Raw genomic sequence first — 27303 nt, forward strand, 5'->3', positions numbered from 1 at the left:
CATGTTTCATCTACATCACTGTATTCCTTTAACTATTTCTGCATGTTCCGTCTACATCACTGTATTATAGAGTCAAGGAGTTATACAGCACGGAAACAGACCCTTTTGTCCAACTTGTCCAAGTCACCCAGACTTCCCAATCTGACCTAGTCCCATTTACCAACATCCATAAATGTGGAACTGGAAAAGCACAGCGGGTCAGACAGCATCCAAGGAGCAGGAAAGTCAACGTTTTGGGCCGAAACACTTTGTCACTCCTGACGAACAGTTTTGGCCTGAAACATTGACTTTCCTACTTCCCGGAGGCCGTCTGATTGGTTGTGCTTTTCCAGCTCCACATTTATTGATTCTACCTTCCAGCATCTGCAGACCTTAATGCCTTCAAGTCCCATTAGTCCAACATTTGGCTGATATCATTCTCAAGCCTTTCTATTCATATACCCATCTGGATTCCTTTAAAATGTAATTGATTGATTTATTGTTGTCACATATACTGAGATACAGTGAAAAGTGTTGTTTGTGAGGTACGCAGGCAGATTGTACCGTACAAAATGCATCAGGATAGCCGAACAGAGTGCAGAATACAGTGTCGAAGGTGCAGAGTGAGAAATCAGAATTCACATTTGGATCCAAGGCAAAGTTGCACATTGGATCCAAAATTAGCAAAGGCAGGAATCAGAGGGTAATGGTGGAGGTGTGTTTCCAGTGGGGTTCCACAGGGCTCAGTGCTGGGGCCCTTGCTGTTTGTGGTTTATATTAATGGTTTACACCTAAATTTAGGGAGTATGATCAAGAAGTTTGCAGATGATCTGAAAATCATTAGGGTATTTGAGGAGACAGGTCACTAGATTGATTCCAGACATGGGGGTTTGTCTTACGAAGAGAGATCAAGCAGTTTAGGCCTATGCTGTCTGGAGTTGAGAAGAATGAGAGGAGATCTCATTGAGGTATATAAGATGCTAAAGATGATTGACAAAGCAGATGAAGAAAGGAACAAAAACAAGTTGCTGGAAAAGCTCAGCAGGATTGGCAGCATCTGTGGAGAAAAAAAATCGGAATTAACTGAGGACGGGTCACTGGACCTGAAACGTTAACTCTGATTTTTTCTCCACAGATGCTGCCAGACCTGCTGAGCGGGTTCCAGCAACTTCTGTTTTTGTTCCTGATTTGTAGCATCTGCAGTTCTTTTGGTTTTTGGTTGAAGAAAGGATGTTTCTTAGGAATTTTAGGATAAGGGCTAGCAAATTTAAAACAGAAGAAATTACTTGTCTCAAAGGGTCTTGAATCTGTGGAATTAATCTAGACAGTGGCAGATGCTGGGATATTAAGTTTAAGGAGGAGATAGACAGACAGATTTTTAATTAGTAATGGGTTGAAGAGTTATAAAGAGCAGGCAGGAAAGTGGAGTTGAGGGTGAGATGAGATCAGCCATGATCATATTAAATTACTGAACAGGCTAGAGGGGCTGAATTGCCTACTCTGACTCCTACTCCTACTTCTAGTTGTTGTGTTCTTATGAATAGCCATAAATGGCAGGAGGATTTGAATGTAAGGGTCAGCTGGACGGAGCAGTAACAGATGGAATTCACCCTGGAAAAGTGCGAAGTAATTAGCAAGGGATTCCAATATCAGTAGTAGGACTCTGGACCCTGTGAATAACTGAAGATCAGAAGGTCTATCTGGAGAGAGCAGGAAACGTAGATATGGTGGTTATGAAGGCAGTGCGGATACTTTACAAAAAACAAAGAACTGCAGATGCTAGAAATTTGAAACAGAAATAGGAATTGCTGGAGAAACTCAGCAGGTCTGGCATCAGTTAAGTACTGAAGAAAGGTCACTGGATCTGAACTAACAAGATGTAGAGCTGGATGAACACAGCAGGCCAAGTAGCATCACAGGAGCAGGAAGGCTGACGTTTCGGGCCTAGACCCTTCTTCAGAAATGGAGGAGGGGAAGGGGATTCCGAAATAAATAGGGAGAGAGGGGGAGGTGGATAGAAGATGGATAGAGGAGAAGATCGGTGGAGAGGAGACAGACAGGTCAAAAAGGCGGGGATGGAACCAGTAAAGGTGAGTGTAGGGAGGAGATAGGTCAGTCCAGGGAGGACGGACAGGTCAAGGGGCGGGATGAGGTTAGTAGGTAGGAGATGGGGGTGGGGCTTGAGGTGGGAGGAGTGGATAGGTGGGAGGAAGGACAGGTTAGGGAGGCGGGGACAAGCTGGGCTGGTTTTGGGATGCGGTAGGGGGAGAGGAGATTTTGAAGCTTGTGAAGTCCACAATGATACCATTGGGCTGCAGGGTTCCCAAGCGGAATATGAGGTGCTGTTCCTGCAACCTTCGGGTAGCATCGTTGTGGCACTGCAGGAGGCCCAGGATGGACATGTCATCTGAGGAATGGGAGGGGGAGTTGAAATGGTTCGTGACTGGGGGATGCAGTTGTTTATTGCGAACCGAGCATAGGTGTTCTGCAAAGCGGTCCCCAAGCCTCCGCTTGGTTTCCCCGATGTAGAGGAGGCCACAATGGGAACAGCGGTGTGTTCATCCAGCTCTACACCTTGTTATCTCAGATCCTCCAGCATCTGCAGTTCCTACTATCACTGGATCTGAAATGACTGCTTTCTTTGCACAGATGCTGCCAGAATTGGTGAGTTTTTCCAGCGATTTCTGTTCTTGTAATGGGGATACTATGTCAGATAAGACATAGATTACAAGAGCAAGAGGCTTATGCTGGAACTGTATAGAAGGCTGGTTAGGCCATAACTGGAGTGCTGCATGTAGTTCTAGTCATCACATTAAAGAAAGGATATGTTTTTCTTTATTATTGGATGTGAGATGTGGGTGTTGCTGACTAGGTCAGCATTTATTGCCCATCCCTAATTGCCCAGAGGACACCCAGATTGCTGTGGCTCTCGAGACATGTATAAGCCAGGTAAGAATGGTACTTTCCTTCCCTAAAGAATGTTGATGAGCCAGGTTTTTCCCGACAAGGAGACTGTTAAGTACAGAATTTTTAAAAAAAAGTCAGATTTCACAGTCTACCGTGGCAGGATTTGTGCATGGGTTGCCAGAACGTTACCTGGGTCTCTGGATTAATACTGTCATCTATAATATCATTGGCCATCACCTCCCCTTCTGCACTGGAGAGAGTACAGAGGAGATTTACCAGGATGCTGCTTGGGCTGGAGGTTCTGAGCTATGAGGAAAGTTTGGATTGGCTGGGATTATTTTCATTGGAGTAAATGTTTTGAGGGGCACAGACAGGATAGGCAGGAAGGCACCTTTTCCACTAGTAGAAGGGCAAATAATTAAGGAGCATGGATCTAAGTTAAGAGCTAGAAGGCTAAGAAGATAGTCTGGAACTCACTGCCTGCAAGTGCAGTAGAGTCAAAAACTCTTGTAACATTTAAGCCGTTTTTAATTATTCACTTGTTTTGCCAATGTCTCCAGCGCTATGGTCCAAAGGATGGAAAATGGGATTAATGTAGTCAGATCTTTGACCGATGCAGACACAGTGAGCTGAATGGTGGTCTCCTCTGCTTTAAATGTATATGAGTCTAGGCACTCAGGCAGTGCATTCCAGGCCCTAAGCAATTACTGTATATAGATTTTTTTCTCATGTGATCAGTGGTTTTTTTGCAAATCACCTTTAATCAGTGCCTTCTGTTTTCCATCCTTCCATCAATGGGAACAGCTTCTCCTATCTACTCAGCCCAGACTACTCATGATTTTGAATACCTTTACCTAACCTCCTGTGGACCTTCCCCAAGGAGAACAACCCTAGCTCCTCCAGCTTAACTACGTAACTGAAGTTTCTCATTGCCAGAATCATTCTTGTGAACGTTTTCTGCACCCACAAGACTATAAGCTCCCTCTAATGCCATCACATCCTGCCTAAAATGTGGTGTCTGGAACTGGGCACAATACTCCAGCAGAAGCCAAACTATTGCTTAATACAGGTTTGTCATAACGTTATTGCTTTAGTACTTTATGACCCTTTTTATAAAACCAAGGATCCTATCTGCTTTTTAAACCGCTGTCAATTCGACCTGCCACTTTAATGATATGTACACTTGTACACCCACCTCCTTTGCTCCTGCATCCCCTTTAGAATTATATTCTTTGTCTTTTCCAGTTTTTTTCGTCCAAAGTTAATTACCTCACAGTCCTCTGCATTAAATTTTATCTGCCAATTGATGGCCGGTTCTAGCAACATATCTATATCTTCTTGAAGATCTACACTATCTGCTCGTAGTTCACCATGTTTCAAAGTATTGTGTGTTTCACAAATTTTAAAACACTGACCGATGAGAAACCCCACGATAAATTTTCCTCTAGTGTGCAATACAAGTTCTCACCATGGCTGTTGTCCTGCCAATTTGGTCGCCATATTGTCTTGAACATGCTCGGTGATTGTGAGGTGGATAATTTCAAAGGAAGTTGTTTATATAGGCTTCAGCAGGGCTTTCGACACCTGCATAGTAGACTGGTCGGCAAGGTTAGATCAGTGGAAACCAGGGTGGACTAGCCATTTGGATGCAAAATTGGCTTGAAGGTAGGAGACAGAGGGTGATGGTGGAGAATTGTTTTTTGGACTGGAGACGAGTGACCAGTGATGTGCTGCAATGATCGATGCTGGGCCCACTGCTTTTTGTCATTTATATAAACGATTTGGATGTGAACATAGGAGGTCTGGTTCATAAGTTTGCAGATGGTACCAAAATTGGTGGTACAGTGGACAGTAAAGAATGTTATTTCAGAGTACAGTGGGACCTTGATCAGATGGGACGAGGAGTGGTGGATGGAGTTCAATTGAGGTACATGTGAGATGTTGCATTCTGGAAAGGCAAATCAGGGCAGGACTTACACACTTAGGAGTGTTGTTGAACAAAGAGACCTTGGGTAGAGGTTCATAGTTCCTTGAAAGTGAAGTCGCAGGTAGATAGAATGATGAAGAAAGTGTTTAGTTCACTTACCTTTATTAGTTAGTACATTGAGTGTAGAATTTGGGATGCCGTGTTGCACTGTACAGGACATTGGAGTACTGTGTTCAATTCTGGTCTTCCTGCTATAGGAAAGATGTTGCTAAACTTGAAAGGGTTCAGACCAGATTTAAAAGGATGTTACATGGATTGGAGGGTTTGAGCTATAGGGAGAGCCTGAATAGGCTGGGACTATTTTCCCTGGAGCTTTGTAGGCTGAGAGCTGACCTTACAGAGATTTATAAAATCATGAGGGGCGTGGATTGGGTGAAGAGCCAAGGTCTTTTCAGAGGGTAGGGGTGTCCAGAGCTAGAAGGGATAGATTTAAAAGGGACCTAAGGGGCAACTTTTTCATGCAGAGGTTGGTGTGTGTATAGAATAAGCTGCCAGAGGAAGTGGTAGAGGCTGGTACTATTAAAACATTTAAAAAACCTCTGGATGGGTACATGAATAGGAAGGGTTTACAGGGATATGGGCCAAATGGGACTATATATTTTTTCCTTAATTCACTCATGGGATGAGGGCATTGCTGACTAGGCAGAATTTATTGCCCATCCCTAATTGCCCAGAGGGCAGTTAAGAGGCAACCACATTGCTGTGGGTCTGGAGTCACATGTAGGCCAGACCAGGTAAGGATGGCAGTTTCCTTCCCTAAGGGACATTAGTGAACCAAATGAGTTTTTCTGACAATCAACATTGGATTCATTGTCATCATTAGATTCTTAATTCCAGATATTTTTAATTGAATTCAAATTCCACCATCTGCTGTGGCGGTATTCGAACCTGGGTCCCCAGAACGTTATCTGGGTCTCTGAATTAACAGTCCAGCGATGATATCACTAGGCCATTGCCTCCCCATATTAATTTTAACATTAACATTAATATTAATTTAGACCATCTGGTCAGCATGGACATGTTGGACCAAAGGGCCCGTTTCCATGCTGTATAACTCTATGACTCTATTCCCTATCCCCTTGCTGAAGAAATTCCTCTTCATCTGAGTGCTAAATGCCTTGTCCCCTATTTTGTAACAGTTTCTAAAAGGTTCTCACCACTGAGATTAAACTGACTACCCTCTGGTTGCTGGGCTTATCCATACGTTCTTTTATTTGAAGAAGGATGTCACATTTGCAGTTCTCCAGTCCTCTGATACCACCCTGCATCCAACGAGGATTGAAAAATGCCAGTGCCCCTGTAATTTCTACTCTTACTTTCTTCAGTATCTTGGTTGTACCTAGTTGTCCCTAGTGAGCCACCTAATCTAATACTTCTTTCCTTATTAATTTAAAAACTGTCAAGTGTGTCAAATATCACCTGTATCAACATGACTTAAACAGCATTGTTCTCCTTGATAAAAACAGATGTTTGGTACTCACTTATCTCATCCTGCCCCTCATGTATAAATCACCCTTTTGTTCCATTAATAACTCCAATCCTACTTTTACTATTCATAAGCCGATGGACGTCTAGATTCCCCTTTATGTTAATTCCTAGTCTCTCCTCATAACCTCTACTTCTCTAGTTCAAAGTTTCTGTGTTGAGGCTGATTCTCGTTTGTATTATCCAGCTGATATCTGTCACGTTCGCCGTTTTTCTGCTTCCAATTCTCCATCTCTTTGATCATCAGGAAGCTCTGGATTTCTTTGTTCTACCTTTCTTGCTCCTGCAAGTGTAGGAAAAATGTGAGAAAGAAGCATATTATCTAAATGGTGAGAGATTGCAGAGCTCTGAAACGCGTTGAGATCTCGGTGTCTTAGTCATGAATTACAGAAGATTAGAATATTGGTGCAAGAAGTAACCTGGAAAGCTAACAATGTTATATATTGTTATGGAGGGAATTGAATGCAAGTGAGGGGAAGTTAAGCTTTGGTTATACAGGACATTGGTGAGACTGCATCTTAATTTGTTACAGTACTGGTCACTGTCCTTATGGAAGGATGTTAACTGCATTGAAAGCAGTTCAATGAAGGTTTACTCGACTAATGCCTGGAATGAGTGGATTGCCTTATGAGGAAAGGCTCGGCCTGTAGCAACTGGAGTTTAGAAGAGTCAGAGGTGACTTAATTGAAACACAAGATCCTGAGGGTACTTGCCTGGTTGGATGTTGAATGGATGTCTCCTGTAGTGGGAAAGTAGTGTTAATCATTGATAGTGAGTTAGCTTTCAAATATAATAATATGTGATTAAAATTAATAAGCATTGAAAAAGACCTTGGGTTAAGTAAGGACTTAAGTGTGTTTTCCAAAACAATAGCGTTAATGGAGTTCTTTTAATAAAGTGTTTCCACTGAGCACTAAGTTCGCTACCAAAATTATGAAGTAAATGATTGTATTTGTTTTTTTTAATGGAAGGTGGATGGAAGTGGGCATGCAATACCCCATTAGGACATGTCTATAAAGTAGTGCTGGACGAAGAACTCATCATAGGTTTTAAAAAGTGAATTGTATGAATGACTATAAAAGAAGAAAAAAGTAAGAGTATTTGGGAGTGGAACTGTGGATGGTTCATTTTGAAAGGCCCAACAGAATTGTTGGGTTTGTAAGGAGTAAGAGGTTGGAAAGTGTAGATGTACAAAGGTCCTTGTCAGTAAATCACTGAAGGCTAACATTCAGATGCAGCAGGCTATTGGGAAGTCTAATGAAATGTTAGTCTTTATTGCAAGAGGATTTAAGTGCAAGTGCAGTGAAGTTTTACTTCAGTTGTGCAGAGCTTATTTTGACTGCAGCTGGAGTACTGCGTACAGTTTTGGCTTCCTTATCTAAGGAAAGATATTTCCATAGAGAGGCTGCAACAAAGGTTCACCAGACTTATTCCAGGGATGGTAGGACTGTCCTATGGAGAGAAATTTGGAAAACTGGACTCATATTCTCTAGAGTTTTGAACAATGAGGGGGATCTCATTGAAACTTCCAAAATACTTAGAGATAAGTAGGATAAATGCAGTTAAGATATTTCCTCTGGTTGGGGACTATAGAACCTTGCGACACAATTTAAACATAAGGGGCTGTCACTTATGTCTAAGATGAGAAATTGTTTTACTCAGAGGATTGTGAACCTTTGGAATTTTCTACCACAGAGGGCTATGGAAGATCAATCTTTATGTATGTTTAAGCTAGAGATTGATACATTCCTGCATACCAATGGCGTACGGGGATCTGAGGATGGCATGGTAAAAGGCATCAAAATAATTGATCAGCCATGATTGCACTGAATAGCGAGCAGGCTCAACAGGCTGAGTTACCCATTCCTGTTCCTTGTTTCCAACTGCCGCCTCCTGTTCTTCTGACAATCCAAAATCGGAGCTCCTTCTGCTTTTAACCATTGTATGTATCAGCAGTGATGTAATTTATACATAGCTTCTTTAACAGAAATGTGTTCTTGTGTACATGAGATGAAGCTTATCACTTTGTAGTTGTTGGTCCACATTGTGTCTCCAGTCTGGCAGTAGGTATTTTAATCACCCAAACATGTTGTGACAAACATCCAGAGCATAGGGGACTTGAGCTCTTGAATTTTGGTGCCAAATCTATTGATGAGGAATTTCACACTTTCCGGTGTTGAGAGCCAGGGTATCTCTGACAGCAGCCTTTGAATTTCCATGTTGAGTGCACATTTGTGGAAACAGTAATTGCTGTTTGATGTACCCTGTAATAGCTTTAAGTGCTGTTAGCAAACACTGCCATTATTATAGCAAAATATGTGCTTGTGTGTGTTCCCACTCACTGGAATCCACTTGCTAGTTCAACCTCAATACTGACCTAGTCATTTGGACACTGGTCTTCAAACTGGATTGAAATGCGTTTGAAATATGTTGCTCTGATCCCCAATTGTAAGGTTTATGTCATTCCTGTTAGGATTATGGGGAATCAGATGCAAATCCAGAATTCCTCCTCAAGGTGGTGCTTCATCAGTTACCGGAATTTAATTTGGAAAAGTTCATGCCAGAGTTTGACGAAGCTGCCTTTGTACTGACTTAAAATATGTAGTGCAATTGATCAGTAAAAGCTATTGCACAATGCCCTGATCACTGTTAGTAATCTCAACTACTCCGATGTGCAGTCTGCTTATCCAGATAGTGCGTTTAGATATTGTTCAACTCCACTAATTGTTTTTGTTACCTGCATGGTTCTTTGTACTCTGAGGAAACAACCAGTAATAGATTTTAAGTGATAATAAATTCTTTTGGGAATGATATATGAGGCTACAGAGCAAAATTCAAGCATTTTGTAACTGTTTCTCAGATGCTGAAATAGTTCTAAGGTGAAAACTTTGTAAATGTTTAAAGAAAATATATTTGCATGCCTACTTGACTAAAATGATGCATATTTAATGTTATAGAGACATCAAGATGTTTCGTAACTAATCTTTTACATTGAGGTAATTGTTCATACCTTGATTGTTGTGTACTCCTTTCGAATAGAGAAACTGTTAGTTTCTGACATCAGTCAGGTCACTTTCTGAAATGCCTTAAAAGGTTTCATTGTTTGGTTTTTCTAAGCTGAAATCAATCCTGGATTACCTTGAATCAAAAACAAACTAATGGCATTCAATGTTTATCCCACTTGTAATAAGCCATCACAGTAAAAACAATCTTCTGCTAATACTCCAGGGGGTTCCTGCTCTCTGGCACATACTGGATTGTTGTTTCGGAAGGACTCTCTGGCTTTATGATTTTTATTAAAAGAGGTCTTCACAAAAATAAGCGAACCATATGCTGCTACTTTAAAATTCAAACTCTCAATGGTAATTGTATACATGAATGTAGATCACACACTTTTCACCACACTGAACTCTGCTTCCATCACCCTTGATTGGCAAGTACCCAATCATTACCACTTGTTGCATAAAACAAAATCTTCCTTCCGTTCCCTTTTAAATCTTCATTTCCCCCAAGTCCTTGAACTATCGGCCAATGGGAGCAGTTTTTTTTCTCTACTCTGTCTAAGTTTGTCAGCCTTATATGACCCTTACCAACCTCCTTTATTCCAAGGAGATCAGCTACAATTTCTCTAACCAACATTGTTGCTGAAATCCTTTGTCCCTGAAGCGTTCTGTTAAATTTACTCTGCACTTACTGAAGGATACTCTCAGCTTCCTAAAATATGCTGATCAGAATTTGGCTCTAGTTATGGTCTCACCAGAACTTTATTAAAGGTGCAGTGTCACCTCGTTGCTTTTGTATTCATTATCTCTAGTCATGAAGCCCAAGAGAGCTTATGCTTTTGCTGATTACCCTCTCAAAATGAGATGCCACCTTGAAATAATTATGCACACAAACTGCTAAGTCCCTCTGATGCTTTTCAGTCTGTTCATAATTGCTCCATTAAATCTACATTGTGTCTCCCTTCTGCAGAAATGCATCGTTATATTAAGTTCCATCTATCAGTTGTCTACCCGTTCTGCCAGCCTATATATGTCCTTTATCGTTTGATTGTTATCATCCTCAGTGCTTGCCAGACTTGCCATTAGGTTTGTTTAATGTATTGCTCGCAGCATTCACTGGAAAACATTCTGAAACTGATGAAAATGTTAGGCATTGCTCTTAATTCATCACCACAAATTACTGCTGCTGCTCGAAGCGCTCATACTTCAAAGTTGTTGGAAAAAGCACAAAGTCATCCCTCTGGGTATAATTTCAAAAGGGTTAAATCTCTGCTGTAATAAATGGAACTGTTGGATAACTTAAAGTTACCACATCTAAATCTTGTGTGTATTCTGTCACAGGAATAAAGGCCAACACAACAAGAGAAAGCTAAAGAAACTTTTCGACAAAAGCAACTTGTTGCCATGTTGAAAATCAGTTTTAAAACCAGATAATGCTGGAACTACTGTTCACTGATGCTATGTAGAATCATATAGGTCAATCAGCTGATGTTGCTTGTGCTGACACTTTGAAAGAATCAGAAATTGTGGTCAGGTAACATTCTGAAGATTGATTACCAGTCAATGAATGGCTATATCCTGTATATGTTGGAAAAGTGCAGGCAGTACATGGAAGTCTTCAGCACTGGAAAAGGCCCTTCGGTCCATCAAGATTGTGCTGGAGAAACCAACCACTTGATTATTCTAATCCTGTTTTCAAGTCTGCCATTGATAAATCTGCATACATGTTTTGGTCAGATGAGATGAAAAAAAATTGCAGATCCCAAATGACTACTTTCTGATGAACAGTACACTGCTGTCTTGTGTGTGTGTGGTGACAGTTCAATCTCAATTCTTGCTGCACCTTCACTCCTCCGGAAACACTATTCTCTGCTCCCAGAAAGAGTTAATTTCTCAAGTACCATATTATTAGAACCTTTTTGAGGGAAGGGAAGAAGAGTTATCTTGCTGGTTGCTGGTTTACAGGTTTCTTTTATTCATGAAGTTGGTCACATAACTTTAGCTGGGAACACAAAATAAGGTAATTAAGGCAATGGTGATGGATAGAGCTCACATTGTTTAAAAGCTGGAAGGAAAGATTGACATCCTTATGAACTTGATGATATCCAAAACTGTGCTGAGTTTTAACTCTCAACATAATGTCTCCCCTATTGTGTCTATTTTTATTTATTCATTGGATGTGCGTGTCGTTGTCTATGCCTGTATTTATTGCACATACCTAATTGCTTTGGAGAAGATGTGGTTGAGCTGCCTTCTTGATCTGTTGCAGGCTCTGAGGTGTAAAGAAACTCATGGTACTTGAATGGATTCCAGGATTTTGACTCAGCAACAGTGGAGGAATGTTGAAATATTTCCAAGTCAAAATGTGGTGTCCAGTTGGGGAATTTGCAGATGCTGGTGTTCCCGTGCATGTTTCCGTTTCCTTCTGGATGGTAGAGCTCACATATTTGGTAAATGTTGTTTGAGGAACCTGAGTTGTTTGCTGCAATGCAAGTTGCAGATGGTACTGTGCTACTTTGTTGGTGCAGGGTGTGAATATTGAAGATGGTGGGTGGGAGGCTAATCAGCCAATCCTGGATGGTATTGAGTTTCTTGTGTGTGGTTGGAACTGCATGCATCCAGGTAAATGGAGAGTATTCCATTATACTCCTGACTTGTAGATTGTAGACAGCTGTAGTGAGATAGGAGGTGAGTTATTTGTCACAGAATTCCTAACCTTTAGCCTGCTTGTGTGGCTGTTGTGTTAATATACAGCTGATCCAGTTCACTTTCTGGTTAGAGGTAACTGCAGGATAGTGACAGTAGGAAACTCATTGATGGTAGTGTCACTGAATGTTAAGAGATGATGGTTAGATCCTTGCTTATTGGAGATTGTCATTGTAGCATAACTTGTCAGCCCAAACCTGGATATTGACTAGGTCTTGCTGAAGCTACTTCAGGACTGTGACCTTACCTGAGGAGTAGCAAATAGTGCTGAACATTATTACTGATTGCTCATTTTGAACATTTCTTGCCTACCCCACCTGTCTGCAAATACAACGCTCCATTTTCATTCTCTAATTCCATCTGCATCTTGACTGGTTGCTGAGGAAAATGGCTGGAACTCCTTTACAACACTGTAGTTGCCCTTGATCCCCAAGGGCTGCAGTTGTTCAGGAGGACAGCTGAATTCCACCTACTCGAACAATAATGAATGTGTAATAAATGCTTAGCCAGTGATGCCCACATCTCATGAATTTAAAAAGAAAACTTAGTATTTTTGATAAAATAGATGATTTGTGGAGAGATTGGGGATGGAGGCTACAAGAAGGTTAACAGTAGGGTGATAATAATTCTAAATGAATTTGAAACAGTTCCAAATATCAGTCTTGCAAAAAAAAGCCCACAGTAATCAAACTGCGCTAAATTCTTATCCTCACAAAAATGCATCTGTCAGTTAATTAGATGCCGATAGTCTCGTCAAGGATTTGGCAACTGTCACAGGACTGTTGTAATGTATTGCGCAGGAAGACATCATTTGGTTGATTATAGAGTTTGAAAAATGCTGTTAACAATCTATATTTTAATTGTTTTGTCTGGCAAACATCAATCCATTTCTGTCTTGAATTTCCTGACACTGTTCTCTGATACTTCCCAAGGAACTTTTTCCATTATTTCCACCACCACCTGTGTATAGCTGTCCTGTCAACTGTTAGTCTTTTGCATTAAATTTTCATCGAAATTTAACAAATGTGATTGGTATTCATAAAGAGAAAATTGGTATGATTTCTGGTATAGATTTGTAAACTTTTCATATAAGCTACCTTGAGGAAGTGCTATCTCAGTTGATGGAATTTTGCTGTTTGCTTTGTGGCACTAACTGATAATGCACCTCAAAGGATATATTTTGTTGTCTGTGTCCAAGTTTTTCCAAAGCAAATATGTTAGCTTGTGAAATTTGGTACTGCTTGAACTGGTCGTTTTTCAAAAATAGAATGAAATTTAGAATTGCTTCCAATATTACAGCAATAAGACAGCTAGAAAATCATTTCTTTGTACTCCACTTAGCCTCATCCTGCCTCAGTGACGAAAGATTATTGGTTCAAGTCTCACCCTAAAATGTAACCTACATTAACCTTTATTGCAGTAGTGAAGGAGTGCTGTTTGCGGTGATGTCCTACAGATGAGAATAAGAAATGTTTGGTGGGATATGGGCCAAGTGCAGGCGGGTGGGACTAATTTAGATTGGTTGGCATAGACTGGTTGGACCGAAGGGCTGTTACCGTTCTGTATGACTGTGAGACATTACATTAGGATAGTGAACAAGGCGTTTGGTATGCTTGCCTTTATTGGTCAGTGCATTGAGTATAAGGAGTTGGGAGGTCATGTTATGATTGTAGAGGACATTGGTTAGGCCACGCTTGGAATACTGTGTACAGTTCTGGTCTCCCTGTTGTAGGAAGGATGTTGTGAAACTTGAAAGGGTTCAGAAAAGATTTACAAGGATGTTGCCAGAATTGGAAGGTTTGAGCTGTAGGGAGAGGTTGAATAGACTGAGGCTATTTTCCCTAGAGTTTTGGAGGCTGAGGGCTGACCTTACAGAGATTTATAAAATCATGAGGGGCATGGTTAGGGTAAATAGACAAGGTCTTTTCCCCGAAGTGGGGGAGTCCAAAACTAGAGGGCATAGGTTTAAGGTGAGAAGGGAAGGATTTAAAAGGGACCCGAGGGGCAACTTTTTCATGCAGATAGTGGTGCGTGTATGGAATGAGCTGCCAGGGGAAGTGGTGGAGACTGGTATAATTCTAACATTTAAAAGACATCTGGATAGCTATATGAATAGAAAGGATTTAGAGAGATATAGGCCAAGTGCTGGCAACTGGGACTAGATTTATTTAGGATATCTGGTCAGCACGGACGAGTTGGACCGAAGGATTTGTTTCCATGCTGGATATCTCTATGACTCTATGATCCTATTTAGACTCCTATTGTGTTTGTTAAAGGAAAGTAAAAGTCTCAAAGAAGAGCAGAGATAAATCTTCAGACCTGTCAAATAGTTGTCCTTAACATCACCTCACAGAGGTTACATGGCTGTTTTTCCCACCTGTGGCATCTTGCTATGCACAGAATATGACAAAAAAAGTGATTACTGAATTTTAAAATGATTAAGATACTATACCAAAAATGCTTTGCTAATGCAAAGTCATTACTCTTAATTCTCCACCCTTCAACTTTTAATATTGTAACATCAGCAGACTGCATTGACATGAAATTTTGAAATGGGAAACAGGAGTAAACAAAACATGACTGAATCCCAAATCTTTGGAGTCAGTTTAGAGCAGAACATTTGCCTTATTGATCTAGTCGTGAACTTGACTCTCCCACTTAATCTGCTCTGCAGTAAGAGGTCTTGCCTGTGTGAGATATATGATGCATAAGTACAGCAAACTTCTGTTAATGGCACCTATGGGACCAGGAGTGTGCCAGTTGATCAAATATTCTGGATAATCAAGAGGTCCAAATAATCAATATAAAAACACACGTTAAGTAATGGAAACATAACGCAGGAGTATACACATCACTGTTATAATTTATTTGCAGCGCTTAAATCATAATGTAACTTTGCCTTAAATAAAACTTAGCAGTAAAGAACCTTTTCGCTCGCATCCTCAACTGACTTTTTGGACATTACAGTAGATCATGGTATTTGAGGAGCAATTGACTCAAAATTGAATCAACTGTTGATATTTCGAGTGGCCATTTGATTGAACAAAATGTATATTTACATTGAAGTAAATAAATTAAAAACTATAATAATTGGACAGAATAATGCAGTAAACTATGCTGTATTTGAGATATATAATTTTTGTCCATTTATTGAGAGTGCTGGTTCATAACATGCAAGTTAAAACCAAGTTTGCTCTATATTGATCATATAAGCCATCAGTAGAGACACAGCCTACTTCAATTCATTGGTCAGGATGACACCAAACTTGGCTGCCACAGCTTTGGGTTTGTAGTCACTTGATGGAAAATTAACGATGTGCATTTTTAAAGCACCTCTTACTTAGTAAAATGACTCAAGGTGCTTAATTAGCTAGCTTGTTTACTTTTCATGAGACAGTTTTTTTTAATGAAGTACCCAAATTATGGATCCGATCATGCTCCTGTAAGTGCGAATTGCAAGGCTGGTAGGTGTGGGGAGTGTTGGATGACTAGAAAAATTGAGGCTGTGGTCAAGAAAAGAAGGCATTTGTCTGATATTGACAGCTGGGATCAAGTGAGTCCTTCGACAAGTATAAGGGTAGGAGGAGTATACTTAAGAGGGAAATCAGGAGGGCAAAAAGAGGACATGAGATGGCTTTAACAAGTAGGGTTAAGGAAAACCCAAAGAGATTCTACAAATAGATCAATGGCAGAAGAGTAACTGGAGAGAAAATAGGGCCCCTTAAAGATCAACGGGGCCGTCTGTGTGGAACCACGTGAGATGAGTGAGATACTAAACGAATACTTCATGTCAATGTTTACTGTGGAGAAGGACATGGAAGCTAGGGAACTTGGGGAAATAAATAGTGATGTCTTGAAAAGTGACCGCATTACAAAAGAGATAACAAGGTGTAGAGCTGGACGAACACAGCAGGCCAAGCAGCATCAGAGGAGCAGGAAAGCTAGGTGATGGATGTCTTAAAATGCATAAAGGCAGGTAAATCCCTGGGACCGATCAGATGTATCACTGAACTTTGTAGAATGCTAGGGAAGAGATTGCTGGGGTCCTTGTTGAGATATTTGTATCATCGAAAGCCACGAGTGAGTGCCGGAAGTCTGGAAGGTGGCTAATATTGTGCCGTTATTTAAGAAAGGTGGTTAGAAAAAGCAAGAGAATTATAGACCGGTGAGCCTGATGTCAGTGGTGGGTAAGTTGTTGGAAGGGATTCCAAGGAACAGGATTTACATGCATTTGAAAAGGCAAGGACTGATTAGGGGTAGTCAACATGGCTTTGTGCATGGGAAATCATATCTCACAAACTTAATTGAGTTTTTGAAGAGATGACCAAGAAGATTAATGAAGGCAGAGTGGTTGACATCTATATGGACTTCAGCAAGGTGTTCAACAATGTTCCATATGATAGACTGGTTAGCAAGGCTAGCCAATTGGATACAAAATTGGCTTGATCATAGGAGACAAGGTGGTGGAAAAGGGTTATTTTTCAGACTGGAAGCTTGTGACCAGTGGTGTGATGCAAGGATTGGTGCTGGGTCCACTTTTCTTCTTTTATATAAATGATTTGGATGTGAATATAGGAAGTATGGTTGGTAAATTTGCAGATGACACCAAAATTGATGGTGTAGTGGACAATGAATTAGGTTATCTCAGTACAGCATGACCTTGATCAGACGGGCCAATGGGCCGAGGAGTGGCAGATGCAGTTTAATTTAAATAAATGTGAGGTGTTGCATTTTGGTAAGGCAAACCAGGGCAGAACTTGTACAGTTAATGGTAGGGAACTGGGAGAGTGTTGCTGAACAAAGAACTTGGAGTGCGGGTGCATAGTCCCTTGAAAGTGGAGTCATGGGTAAACAGGGTGGTGAAGAAGGTGTTTGGCACGCTTGCCTTCATTGGTTAAGGCATTGAGTATATGAGTTGGGACGTAATGTTGCAGCTGTACAGGACAAACCCTTCCTATTCATGAAAGTGGAATTGCAGGTAGACAGGATGCTGAAGAAGGTGTTTGGTATGTTTGTCTTTATTGATCAGTGCATTGAGTTTGGGCGTCATGTTGTAGCTGTATGGGACATTGGTGAAGCCACTTGTAGAATACTGCATACAATTCTGATCTCCCTTCTATGGGAAAAATATAGTGAAACTTGAAAGGTTTCAGAAAAGATTTATAAGGATGTTGCTGGGATTGGAGGGTTTGAACTATTAGGAGAGACTGAATAGTCTCTGGAACGCCAGAGCTTGAGGGGTGACCTGATAGAGGTTTATAAAATCATGAGAGACATGGATTGGGTGAATATTCAAGATCTTTTCCCCAGGCTGGGGAATCCAAAACTAAAGGGCATAGGTTTGAGTTGAGAGGGGAAAGATTTAAAAGGGACCTAGGAGCAACATTTTTATGCACAGCATATTGTGTGTATGGAATGAGCTGCCAGAGGGGAAGTAGTTGAGGAGGTTTAATTACAACATTTTAAAAGACATCTGGATGGGTACATGAATAGGAAGAGTTTAGAGGGATCTGGGCCAAATGCTGATAAATGGGGGCTAGATCAGTTTAGGATATCTGTTTGGTGTGGACAGGTTGAACTGAAGAGTCTGTTTCCGTGATGTTTAACTCTATGACTCTATAACTTGCATGTGGCCTGCATTGCGTATCATTTTAGTGAAACTAGTTGCTTTTATCTGTAGGACCTGTAGAAAATTCTAAGAAAGAATAACGGAAGTATTATATGAAAGACCTTGTCCCTTCTCCCAATCAGTAGGTCATGTAGTTAATAATATGGAAATAGAATCCATAGCGATCTTTTTACAGTTTTGCATGAGACCACTTTGTGCGATCTACATTCTTTTGTTACAATTAATGTAGAGTTTTTGAATTCATTCGTTGTATTAAGCCAAGAGGGTTTTGAAATAAAAGAAGAATCAAAATACTCTTCAGGACAGACAAGACAGCATTTGTAGACAGAATTATGATGATTCAGAGTTAACTCTTTGGGTAGATGACCTTCAGCCAGCGTCTCCCAGTATTTTAATTTGTCTCGAGACTTTGAGGAAAGAGAAAGAATATGGAGTTAGTGTGGAACTTTAACCTTCATTTTATTGAACCAAATTTATTTGCAAGTTAATACATGGGAGGATTTTGCTTGTTTTCAGTCATTTTTCAGGCATTAGATGATAATTTCCCTTCCTGAGAAGTGGTGACGCTTTGGCAGGAGGTGAAGACAATTGAGAGGGTTGGTGTTGGGGGGATACCCAACGCCTTCCCTCCATTCCAGGAATGAAGTTCTCGCCACCAGTTGAGAAGTGGTCAGTTCACAAAAGCTTAAGGGCCTGTTTATGGCAATGTCCTGATTAAATCTGTTCCTGGGAGAGGGGTGGGTGAGGCAGGAGTATTGGCTTGCCTGCTGTGTTAGAGGACATGGCTTCAATATGCTCAATCCAGGGGTAGCTGAAGGCATGGATAGAGGGCAGAGGAGTGGTCACATAAAGCCACATTCCTGCTCTTCCTTTCGCCATCCTTCTCCTTGCAGTCGGACCCTGCAATCCTGTACAGAAGGTTACCTACTGCACCCACTGCTGCTGGATTTCAGCAATGCCATGTTGTCAGTCTTTGAAGTGGCGCTGTATCTGTCAGTAGTTACCTCTGATTAATTGGCAGATTTAGGCAGGACAGGACACTGCTATCCAGCGTGACCCAGCGAAAAGCCCACTGGGCGAGCACTTTGAGAGCCTGTCAGATGCGAGATTAGGTGGTCTTTCTGGGTCACGCTGGTGCATCTCATTTTTATACCTGCCGCTACTGTTCAAAGAAAAAAACAGATTTTGCCTGTTGTTTACAAAAACCTGCTGCAGATTATTTTTATGCAACATTTTGAAGATTCCCCTTGTTCATACAGCAACTGGGATTATGAGGAATGGGAGTCATTGTTACTGTTCTCCATAATTCCTACACTGAGGCAATTATGTGGCTCCTTTTTGTGGCACTTGATATGAACTACTTGGCAGGTCAGTTATTTCTTCACTAAACTGAATGATCAGAATGGATTTAAATCTTGATTCTGTTATCTTTCCAAGGGAGGAATTACCTGATTGAAACACAGGGCAGCACATTTGATATTGAATAGTTAATGTACAGGGAACCATTGGTATGCCCTGAATGGGAGTGCTATTGTGCTGCCACCATTTCATGAAATGAGCAATAAGTTGTGATAATTTCACAATCCTGAAGAAGCTAAATAGATATCTGTAAACAAATCAATAGAGGTCGTGGGAATATTGAAAGCACTGCTTGTGTTTTTGTGGGGGCTTTAATTTTTCAGATTTGATGAGGTAGGGTAACAGAATGGTGAAAAGATTATCAAGTCGAATAGTGGAAGGAGACCCCTGTCGCAGAGCATCATTTATAGTCTGTTTTTGTGCTGTACTTGCATGTAAGATATATATCTGTGGAAGAGGCCTGAGGCCGAATAACCTTTTGCCTGTTCAAACTTGTTCACTGTGCTGTGGTGTCATGAAATCAAATGCAAATCTCTGATGACAGGCAGCATAGTCAGCATCTTAAATGTTGTTGCAAAAATGGCTCCAACAAACTTATAGAAAAGGTTCATGGTGTGATGAAGACTATTTTCGGTGATTAAAAATGAATTGTTTCTGTAGTGAATGTGTTTTTGCATTTAATCTTGCTCAGTTTTTCTCTATATGTTGCCCAGCATGCAGTTCCCTCACTATGACACATCCACTTTGATAGGAGAACTTCAGTTAATTTCTGAAAGTCTGTTTGCACTGTATTTTGCTTAAACCGTAAACTACTGCTGAAGAATGGCTTTTTAATTGATAGATTTTGTCTTTTGAACTATATAATACTTGGGTGAAGCATTCTGGTGGCTGATCTCACTATTGGTCAAATCAAACAAATTTGAACTGAATTAAGAATATTCTACCCAATGTATTGGGTTCAGTATCACTATTTCTGTATTTTACCATGTGTCTCGCTTGGTTTGTTCAGTTCACTGGATGGCTGCTTTGCAATGCAGAATGATGCAAACAGCATCGGTTCAATTCCTGCATCAACTGAGGTTACCATGAAGAACTCTGCTTCTCAACCTCTTCCCTCTGCATGAGGCATACTGACCCTCAGGTTTAGCTGCCACCTGTCATCTCATTCTAATAGGAGAGTAACCCTGTGGTGCACTAGGGCTGTGGCAACTTCACCTTGACTTGTATGACTATTTTTCTATAAATCATTTAAAAACCTTACCTCTTTTGCTTGATCACAATCCTCTACTTTTAATCTAATACTTTTGTTTTAAGTGTTTTTATTCTGAATTGCTATGTCCACACATATAATTGAAGTCTCCTGTTGACACTTGTGTTATACTTTCACCCTTCCATTAATTTGGTTCTAGTTCAGTTGTATATTTTCTCATTTTCATATTCTCCAAGCATCTGTACTTCTCTGCCTCTTAGACTTTTTTATGCATTTCCATTTAGCTATAGTTAATCAAAGCATTATTTAAGTAAGAGTAAAAGTTATAGGCACCACAATGCCAGTGGACCATAGGGCTGCACTCTCATTAGAGACACAACTGGTGCTGGTTTAACCTGGGGGTCACTATACCTCAGGTGAGGGGAGATGTTGAGAAGTAGAGTCCTTCATGGTAATCTCAGCTGTTGCATTGCAAACCAGCCATCCAGCCAGTTGAACTACTGAAGATGAAATGAATTATTTTGGAAACAAATGGGATTGACTTGCTTCCTTCTGTCATGGTTGTATCATTCTTTGACAGCTAATCACACTTCAACTGAACATGGCTCTTGGCCTTGACTCCGTTTGTGGATCACCATGAGAATTTGACTGGTATTAAATAAAATTTAGTATGTAATGTCCACTGGTATCACCGTGATTAATGTGGCTGTGCAAAATTGCTTCTTGTTATTTTAACTCAATTATCTGTTTTAAGCAGATTAATGACTGTTAAAGTAGATGCAAAGGGTAAATTAATATGTTATTGAGGATTCTAGCCTGCTCCTCCAGTGACAACACGGAATGTATTGTGATATGTTGCAATGTGTACTTTTGCACGGCTCCTTTTATTAACAGGGAATTTTTTATGATTGAGACTATAATGATTTTCATGATGAAAAGTTGACAAAACACCTTTCCAAGTATCGCTCCCAATGATCCCTTTCAGAAAGAACTTTGCAGTGGAATACAATCTTAGAGTTGAGTATTTGTCCTTACTTTTAATATTTTGTGCAGACCAATGACAATAAGCCGATTTTGTGTGTTATTCAAGGGTCAGCAATGTAATAATCTGCAGCTAACCTGATGTTAAATGGTGTGTGGACTGTTAAAATTGAAATGAAAAATTACATTTCTGGTCCATCAATTTGCTAAATGCATTAAGCAAAAGCATCAAGATTTACTGAATGGATTGGAAAGCCAGAAAGTCATAACTCTGTTTAATGTGAAAGTAGAAATTCTTAGCACCAGGGACACATTTTCATGGTCACCATGAATTACCAGTGAGCAATTCTTTTTAACTTTTTTGTTCTTTGCCATGGATGGGTATGAAAAGTAATCTAAAAGGCTAATGGAATTTATATCTAGTGGATTGGCATGCAAGGAGGTAGAAGTCGTGGTTCAGCCATATACAACCTAGTTAGAGCAAATCTGGAGTACTGTAAGCGTACTACCTGCATTTGGGTTGGAGGAAGTGCACCATGTATTTACCAGAATGATACCTGCAGTCCAGGAGGGATTACACAAATTATGGGTAGGCGTAGGTCATTTAGTCCCTCGGTTGCTTTGCCTTTTGATAAGATCGTGGCTGATCCAGTTGTGGCCTCAACTCTACTTTCCTGGCTACCCCATACCCTTGGACTCCCAGTTGATCTTTAAGTCTGAGGTTGGTGTAACGAGTTAGGGAACAAACACTTATATATTAGAGTTAGATCACAGTCAACTGTAAAAGTGGAGTAACCAGAAAAACTCGAGATGCTAAGTAACATCCTACTGTTTCCTGTACACTCTGATTTTCCTTCACCTCCTGAACATGCTGACTTCTGGGTTACCTTTTTACAAGATTGCCTGTCCTTCACGCCTCAGCTGGATCAGTAAATATTGATAGGTTTATTCTCACAAGGAATGTATGACAACCAAGCTTAATTTTGTCCTATGTGAATGTTTCCAACACAGGTCATTGTATCATAATTGAAAAGGAAATTGGCTGAATTGTCCCTTCACCCTAGTTAGTCCCAGGGACATTGATTGGACCTCATGTCACACCCTCAATGAGATTGGTCGGTCCTGAGAATGAACTTAGAATCCATCTGCTGTGTATACCTGAACCATCAGAGGATTGAGCTGAAAAACGTGCAAACTGGTTTGCTTCAGATTTTTTTTCCTCCAAATAAACTGCTTGCAATGAACTGGGAACCCTGACAGATTGTTGTCAAAGAGCAGACTTAATAGCTGTTGAGACACTTAATTATCCAGAATGCATTAACAGTCTTCTACACATGTGGTGATGCGGCTTTCTTGGACAGTTTGACTTAGCAGCATTTCCTAACAGTTTCCACCAGGCCATTGATGATCTTGAGTTCTGAAACACACACTTAGTATGAGTAAGTGGATACTGGGAAATTATGTTGCAATGGCTGTTTAATCCAGAAGTGGAAAGGTTTTTTTTTAAGCACAACCTAAAGGATAAACTCCCAAGAGTTGTTAGGAGTGTGAGACGTGTCACCACATGGAATAGTTAAGGCATAAGTACTGGAAGTATCTCAGCAGGTCTGTCAGCATCAATGGAGAAATAAACAATTAATATTTCAGGTCAGTGACCTTTTGTCAGACTTTTCTGTTTTTATTCAAGTTTCCAGCATTCATAGTATTTTATTTGTACTTGTAGTTTAGATGCTTTCAAAATTACACGAGCCAACGACAATAGAGAAAAAAGAAAAAGGAAAAGTAAAATATGTTGAAAGGCTATGGTACTGTAGAGTGAAAACAGCAGCTCACGTTAGTTGGTTGGAAAGCCTGTTTCCACACCGTAACCTCTAAGTATAATTCTGCAAAAACACTTAATTTATTATGGTATTAACTGTATGGCATGCTATTGGTTCGTCTTTGCTGATCAGCACATTTAGCAAGCTCATACTTAGGAAGCTGGCTTTACCAAAGCCGCATTTTGCATTGTAGAACTGCGATCCTGACTGTAGCTTCTGTTAATGGGGAAATCATCTTATTATATTGCCGGGCTGTATTTATACAGCCAGCTCTACATTTAAACAACTCTTTGTTTTGTAAGTTGTGGTTAGCATATTTTTCTTATGAGTGTGCTGCTTTGCTCAGTCTTGTGAAGTTACTTCCACAAGGTAGTGAGTATGCAACAGTTTCATTAGGCTGTGCAAGATGACTGAATTTACTCGCTGTTTGAATTGTCTGAGAATGTAGCTACTCCTCAAAAAAGGAGATCTGCTTTTGGGAGAAAAGAGTCAATAATACCAACTATTCCCTCTGGATTTTCACTTTTTTCTTTTGAAGATAATGTGTTCATATTGGCCACAGCCACTCTGCTTATGTGCAAGCAAATGCTGTTCTTGTGTGAATGCAGACCAAGAAAGTCAGAAGTTTTTCAAACGCAATTGGTCTTTTTGAACAGGAGTTAAAAGTTTGAACAGAAATAATTGTTCATTTTGAGTGGTTATTGGATTGAAGGCATTCATTTCTCTTTTGTAAATGCAAAGACTTTGACTGTGAAGATCTTCAGTGACAGTCTTGGCATCTTGCTGTTGGCAAGGATAATAATTACCGGTGTATAAACAGGATACAATCCTGCCCAGATGTTAAACATTTCAGGCTTTTGCATTGTGTGCCTGTCTTAACCCATCAGCCAGCATGATTGCTTGGCAAATTCTGTTTGCCTATCAACATGTCAGCTCACAAGTTGTCCTTTTGAGTTCCCTACCTTTGTATTTTGCGGTATTGTCATTTCCTTTTACTTAAGAATTGATCAGGTAAGTTATTTCCTGTTCAACCACAGTCTATAAATCCTTGAAATGACGTGTTCTTTTTCATAACAAAAAAAAATTGAATGCCATGTTGTCTCTTCTGTTTGATTATTAGGTTAACAATAAATGGATGAAGGCCCAGTGTGTAGAATTACGACTGAGGAACCATGGAGCACAAAACCCCAGAAGGTTCTAACTCTGACCTAAAGCTGGTCTGCCACCCGAGAGCAAAAAGTAAAGTTTGGAAGTATTTTGGCTTTGATACTGATGCTGAAGGATGCATACTGCAGTGGAAGAAGATCTATTGCAGAGTTTGTAGGGCTCAAATTGCTTATTCAGGAAACACCTCCAACCTTGCCTACCACCTTGAAAAGAATCATCCCAGTGAATTCCACCAAGTTGTAAAGAGCAACGCTGAGCAAGCTAGGGAGCCGTTCACCTCCAATGTTTTGAAATCTGAATCTGAAAGCACGTACCTGACCCACCAAGATCCAATCTTCAAGAGCTACTACAGCCAAGATAGCAAACGGCACCAAGAATTGACCTTGATGGTTACCAACTTCATCTGCGAAGGCCTGTATCCTGTGTCTGTGGTAGAAGAGCAAACTTTCAAGAAGCTGCTTAAAATGGCTGACCCAAGGTACGAGCTCCCTAACAGGAAGTATTTCTCTACCAAAGCTATCCCAGAGCGGTACCACACTGTCCGGACCGCTGTGGAGAAGGAGTTGGCTGCGGCAGTGTGGTGTGGGTTGACTGCTGATCTCTGGACTGTGCAGGCTCGAAACCGATACTACATGTCTTTGACTGCTCACTTCTTAGGTGGCTTGGGCAGTGGCACCAACACCCTAAAGTTCACTTCCAAGTGTCTAGCCACGTTCGAAGTGGTGGATGAGTATACCACGGAGAACTTGGCCCATGCGCTTGTTGAGTCCTTCAGAGAATGGGGAATCAGCAAAAATGTGTTGGGCGCTACTACCAGTAGCGACAGTGAAAATGTAGTGAATGCTTGCTCCCTTCTGAATCTCCCTGTGCACATGCCATGTTTTGGTCACGCAATCAACCTGGCAATAAACCGAGCACTCCAACTCCCTAAACTCTGCATCCTTCTTCTGAAGTGCGATAAACTGGCCGAGTACTTTAAAGTGACACCAAGAGCAGCGTACATGCTGTGTGAGAAGCAAAAGCAACAGTATTTGTTACAACATCAACTGGTCAATGACTGTAGTACTTGGGCAACCACCCTCTCTATGTTACAGCGGCTGAGGGAGCAGCAAACAGCAATTGCTGCTGTGCTTTTTGAGGACAACATGAATTACCAATTGATGCTGGAAGCCGGTGAATGGAACACCATAGATGGGTTGGTGGAGTTACTGCAGCCATTTCAACAGGCTACTGAGATGATGGGCAAGTCAAAGTACCCAATCATTAGCATGGTCAAACCTCTGCTGCACGTCCTCTTGAATTCAACGCTGAAAGTTGATGATTCGGACTCTCATGTGCTCAGTGCTGTGAAGGAGACCATTGCCAAAGAGTTGTCTGAAGCATATGGGTTGTCCCAAGAGCTGGAACTGTTTCTCCACTCCGCGACATTTCTCGATCCAAGGTACAAGAAAGTTCCATTCCTTTCAGCTGCACAACAGAAACAGGTTGAGAGCAAGGTCTTGGAGGAAGCTACTGCCCTCTTGGAGAAGGGCAGTGAGAGCTTTGCAAGAGCAGAGGGAGGCTTTGCCCTTGAAGAGCCTCCCCTGAAAAAACGAACAGTATCAGTGCAGCCCTACAGCACTGGGAGCATCAACTTCATGTTGGCAGAGATCTTCGGGCAGGCGGGCAGCAGAGATGAGGGCCAAGATGGGTGGCGTGCCCAGGTTGTGGAAGAGCTGAACAACTTCAAATCACAGAAGGTGTTGGAACTGAATGAAGATCCGCTTATCTGGTGGTCTGACCGTGTGGCTTTATTTCCAACCTTGAGCAAACTGCTGCAGAAATACTGGTGCATTCCAGCTACCAGCCTCCCCTCTGAGCGCCTGTTCAGTGCAGCAGGGAATCTGGTGAATGCCAAGCGAAACCAGCTGGCCCCGGCAGAGGTCGATCGACTCCTGTTCCTGTACGAGAACACCAGAGTCGATCGGGAGGTGGTTGCGGATGATGATTGAGTGAAAACTGGACTAACAGCAAGATATCGAGGGTTAAATGACCACATTTAGTGATGAAACGAAAGAAACTGATGGGTAATCCAAGTCATGATTTGGTATCAATTTGAAACAAAAGAATTTTCATTTCTTTTTGTTGAACTGGCTGTCTGAATCAGACAACTTATATTTTGTTCTTGCAACAGATTCCAAAACTGCAATTGTATTTATGATGTATGGGATAATATGTAAACATAAAAATACAATAATAGATGATCATCGAGACAGATTTAAAAGAAATTCTATTTAAGTAACCTAGGTTGCTAGGATTGATGTCATCTTTCTTCCTGGACCAGAATGTGACAGACAATTAACATTGGTCTGTACCTAAATGCAGCTGTAATAAGTCTTACATTTTTAGTTCTTACAGTAAAGGTGAATTGAATATTATTCTGTGATTCCCTTAACTGTGCTCCTATACCAGTTTTCATGGCATAACTATTGTTAAATATAACTTTAAGTTAAGCTGTGTGGGCTGCAAATGATGCTCAATATTTCAAGGGTTACATTCTGGAACTTGACTGGGGAGGCATTGGAAAGAATTGTAGATTGTTTGTTTGAAGCTTTAAGGAGGCAACCCATGAAGGACTGTATAAAATAAACTTTAAACACAATTTGTTATTGCCTTGCTTGTCATTTAAGGGATCACAAATTGAAATCTGTGTCTTGTGATATCTTGCCACAGTGACATAATGCAGAAATGCTTATTGTCTTGTTTCTACTATGTATGGCTTGTGTACAGTTGTTTAACAGCTTCTGCTGTTTCACAGCACAAAAGCCACATTTCCAATTGTGCAAAATTACTAGAGTGTTCTTGTATTAAAGTTCAGTTACTATTCAGAGCCCCTGAATGTATGTGACCTGCTTCTGTGCTCCTTCACTGAATGGCAGAAGGAGGCATTTGTGCCTTGGAAAAACTTCCTCGCATTGGCAGTCAAACACCAGTGTTATTTTGATGTTGAAATCCTATTCCTCCACATCATCAGTCTTATAAAGTTTTTCATAAATTAAGTTCAGAATATTTATAAAACATATTTATAAAAC

General features: G+C 40.7%; 2 protein-coding genes across 3 annotated transcripts in view; both read left to right on the forward strand.

Moving 5' to 3' along the window:
* The window catches only part of LOC109916126 (E3 SUMO-protein ligase ZBED1-like), a 29885-nt gene extending 3012 nt beyond the window's left edge, over positions 1 to 26873 (forward strand). For both annotated transcript variants that reach the window (XM_048598183.1, XM_020515830.2), the window contains exon 2: positions 24186 to 26873. In XM_048598183.1, the coding sequence (XP_048454140.1) occupies positions 24238 to 26223 (1986 nt within the window). In that variant the 5' untranslated portion in view covers positions 24186 to 24237 and the 3' untranslated portion in view covers positions 26224 to 26873. The remainder of the gene's footprint in view (positions 1 to 24185) is intronic.
* Positions 1 to 27303, forward strand: part of dhrsx (dehydrogenase/reductase (SDR family) X-linked) — a 242893-nt gene that overhangs the window by 720 nt on the left and 214870 nt on the right. The window lies entirely within an intron of this gene.

Source organism: Rhincodon typus, chromosome 6, assembly GCF_021869965.1.
Source record: "Rhincodon typus isolate 14 chromosome 6, sRhiTyp1.1, whole genome shotgun sequence".
Lineage (NCBI taxonomy): Eukaryota > Metazoa > Chordata > Chondrichthyes > Orectolobiformes > Rhincodontidae > Rhincodon > Rhincodon typus.